The 4,134-nt window shown below is 33.9% G+C and overlaps 1 protein-coding gene across 1 annotated transcript; it reads right to left on the bottom strand.

The window, feature by feature from the left end:
* Positions 1–2,059: 2,059 nt before the first annotated feature.
* LOC131078610 (F-box/kelch-repeat protein At1g80440-like) lies at positions 2,060–3,301 on the bottom strand. Its single transcript, XM_058016353.2, has one exon. The coding sequence runs from the start codon at positions 3,259–3,261 to the stop codon at positions 2,242–2,244; it is 1,020 nt and encodes a 339-aa protein (XP_057872336.1). The 5' UTR covers positions 3,262–3,301; the 3' UTR covers positions 2,060–2,241.
* Between the last annotated feature and the right edge of the window lie 833 nt (positions 3,302–4,134).

Here is a 4,134-nt window from a genome sequence, read left to right as displayed (position 1 = left end):
CTATCTTACAATGAGAGTGATATTTGTAATGAAGAAGGTCAAAGCTCAAAAATCACACAATCCTCAAAGAAGGCAAATGGAGAAAACCCAAAAGGCTCTGTTGATTCTTTCAAAAGTCCTATTAGAAATGAAGAAATGAAGGTAGCAGGATGACAAACACTCCTATAGATAACAAGGACAAATTCAAAAAATCCTTTCCTCCAAGGACAGCTCATACATCTAGGTTACAACATTCTTTCTATGGTTATTTCTATTCATGTAATCTTTTTGGTCACAGAGAAAGGGACCATAGAATACATGTGAGATATGTTTATACTTGGAACAAGAACAGAACACCTTATGGATTCTCAAGTAGGAACTACAATACATATACTCTTTTAAGATATAACTGATTTTTTCCTTTTTTGGATTATAACGTTAAATGCTACAATCCAAAACTTATGGACACATAGCACAACTTTGTAGAAGTGGTTTTGTGAAACCCACTAGTCAAGACATGAAGAGAACACCACAAATAAATAGAAGAAGAAAACTACAAAAGTATGGAGAAAGAAACAAGAGAAAAATAATGAGAAGGAAGGATCCATGTTGTGCAATTTGCACTACATGCACAAATTCAGGGGGAGCTAATCATTGCAATATCTTTCAGCCTTTGTGGAGAAGGCAATTCAAAGATAGATTAGTTGTTGCAGATTTCTTATGAAAGTTATGCAACATCTTGTTACCATTGATTGCATAAAAAGAAAGACAATTAGGGAAAGCGAAGATATGGTTTTCTTTATGCTTCAACTTCACATCAAAGGAGTTTTTATTGATATTATAAGCATCTCATTGTCATTGATTTCAAAAAGGTGGAGAGTTATTGAAATAGACAGAATAATGAGATTGATGTCAAGACAAAGTTCTAATGCAAGAGGATAGAAAAGAGTAGGAAGACAATAATTCAATTGTAAAAATCAAGATGCTTGAGGAAGAGATGAAAGGTCTTCATCATTAAGTAGAAAAGGATAGAGAAAAGAGAAAGGGGTGACATAAGAGAATATTCGATAGGGGGAGAAGTATATTCTTATAGTACTACATATGAGTAGTCACCACAAAGCATATGAATAGATGCTTTCATGATCTATTCATGTTACTTCCCTTTTCCATTGATGTCAACAAGGAGAGTTAGAAAAAGGGGGACAATTATGCTTGCCATCAATGAAAAAATGTGACATTGTTGATTTTGATTGTCAATGATGTCAAAGGAGTAAAAAAAGAATATCACATTATTGTCTTTGATGTCAAAGAGTAAATGAAGTCGATATAATTGATATGACTTACAGGGTGGGGGGGTGGGGGATATAATAGAAGGTTATGCACATAAGATAAAGACAGAAAGCACAAATGCCATCAAGATTATGTCTCAGATTGTGGATCAAGAACTTATAGCTAACCAGAAGTGTTCTTGTTGAAAACTATTAGTGATGCAAAGAAAGTGGCAACAGTCCACACATCTTATTATTATAATTTGAACGATACATTTACCAGATATATGGTGGTCATTATTATGCATATACCAGAACTACTCTCTCAAACCAATGGTTTAAGTTTGATGATGAACATATATCAGAGGCTCAATGGTTATGACCGTCAAAAACACTTGTTATGCTTGCTTTTATGGAAAACATACAAGTGGAGAATAGATGATTCTTGTTAAACTAAACCAAAACACGATTAAAGATTCACTTGTAGTGAGGAAGCTAATCCAGTTTCTTCGAAGGTACAAGGTCCGGCAAAATATTACTATGACAAACTATTGAAAGAATATATAGCTTTGCTGATATGTCAAAATACCAGGAAGGAAGGAGTGAATTAATATGTACAACTTGTGCACTTAGTATAAATAAGAGTTCATTTGGAGTTTTTACATTATGCATTCATTGAATATCATTCGTATGAAATATCAGAAACAAAAATATCTTGGAGCAGATTTGTGAGTGATATTATAGAAGATTTACAATTGCAGATTTGTGAGCAGAAGTTGTTGAAGATTAGAAGTAGATATTTGGAGCAGATACAAAATCATACTAAAGCATATTTACGAGTACATATGGAGCAGATCAAAAAGAATATTGAAGCAGATGCACAAGGCAGATTTGTAACAAAGAATAAGGCAGAATTCGCATAATTTTGGAGGAAAGATTAAGGCAGAATTTGGGTCAGGAGTTGCAATTCAGCTGAATCCAAGCTCAAAAATAGTCAAAGATCCAAGGTAGCAGCATGTATAGCGGAACCCTGTAAGCCCAATGGTTTCTCAATTGCAGTCCACTTGAATGCTCCTCCTCCTCCTCTCTCACTTGGAGGTCTGAGCATATAAAACGTTTGACCTCGAATGCGATCCAATATGCAAATAAAGATGTTATGGCGAACCACTACAGCGAAAACAATAAAGTGCCAATCCTCCGTTGGAAAAGTCTCTACAATGTTCCATTTATCTTGTCTATAGTCATATTCAATCAATCCCATACCAGAAAAGCAGTACAAGCGGTCAAACAAGCACACACTGACACTGTTGAATCTATTCTCGATAGTTTTCCAGCTTCTCGTGTAGGAATCGAAAACCTCAGTAGTGCGGTAATGGTTCTCCATTACATAAAACCGGTGGTCCATTACATAAAACTTGGAGTCAGCAAAAACACCTGTAAAGCCGTCCATACAGCTGTTCATATTAGGGAGGAGATCCCACCTGTCCTCCTCCACATTGTAAACTGAAGCGCTAGTGAGGCCAAATCTGCAGTTAAAGCCTCCACCCACATAAATCAGTCCCCTCTCCTCGTCCGCTGCGGAGGCAAATCGTTCCCGCCAGTCGGGCATTCCTGCACCCTCCCGCCATTTGGAACAAGCAAAATCATACAACAATAAACAATTTCCTCCACCGGCGCGAAAGGTATTCCCAATCAAAATCAGTTTTTGTTTCACGACATGGCAGTGACAGGTACCGTAAATTAATTGGGGAATGGGCGGTAGACTTTTGCAGGAGTTCTTCTCCAGGTCGTATACCACTATGTCCCAATTGCCGTCTATTTTCTGCGCCATACAAATCCGTTGCTCTGAAATCTTCAATCTCTTTCTTTCTTGATAAAAGCGGGGGTTTTTCAGTGCGGCGTTCCAGCTTTTGCAGACACACCTGAGGTTGTGATGAGAGTTCAACTCCACCCTCAACAGGCATTCGAACCCAATTTCATCTGGTAGACGAGGAAACAGAGATCCCATTGCCATTACACAAACAAACTTGTATTGGCTCAAAATTTGCACAGCAAGAAGCGTCTGAATCTTTTTATTTAAAATGTTTTTTTGTTAAATATCTCATCTTCATATTTATAAACGCTTTTAATCTCATGTTTTTTTTAATACTCCAACTTTCATAGTCATCTTTTGCATGCCTCTCATCTTTTGCATGCCTCTCAAATTATATTGTAGTTTTTTAGTTTTTATATTTAAAAAAATATATATATATCTCAAATAGCTTATTAGACTTCTATATTTAGAAGCCCCCACTCTTTTATTTTAATGTATGTGACTCGCGTCTGAATCTCTTTATGTTTATTAACGCATGTTTTATTAATACTCGATTTTCCATATTTAAAAGCATGAATATCATCTTTTGCATGGCTCTCAAATTATACGTAGTTTTTTAGTTTTTATATTTATTAAAAAAACATATATCTCTCAAATAGCTTATTAGACTTAGACTTCTATATTTAGAAGTCCCACTCTTTTATTTTAATGTATGTAGAAGCATGCATCTCAAATATTGTAGTTATAGTTTATTTTAATAAAAAAATTATATTTTGATTTATATGGTAATTTTTTAGTTTCTATTTGTAGATTATTAATTCATTCAATTTATATTAAAAGAAAATATATTTTCAATATAGATTAATTAAATTGAAATTTTTACAAAAAATATATTTTTAATATAAATATCATTATTTTATATTTTTTAAATATATTTATGAAAAATGTCAGATGTCAATCTTATTGAAATTTCTTTTATTATATGAAACAAAAAATAGATAAATAAAATATTTTTATTATGCCGAGAGGTGTATTAATACTCACATAATGGATTGATAGACATGCAAGATTAAA

The sequence above is a fragment of the Cryptomeria japonica genome, chromosome 3, assembly GCF_030272615.1.
Source record: "Cryptomeria japonica chromosome 3, Sugi_1.0, whole genome shotgun sequence".
In the NCBI taxonomy this organism is placed as follows: domain Eukaryota; kingdom Viridiplantae; phylum Streptophyta; class Pinopsida; order Cupressales; family Cupressaceae; genus Cryptomeria; species Cryptomeria japonica.
This window is presented reverse-complemented; position numbering and strand designations above follow the sequence as displayed.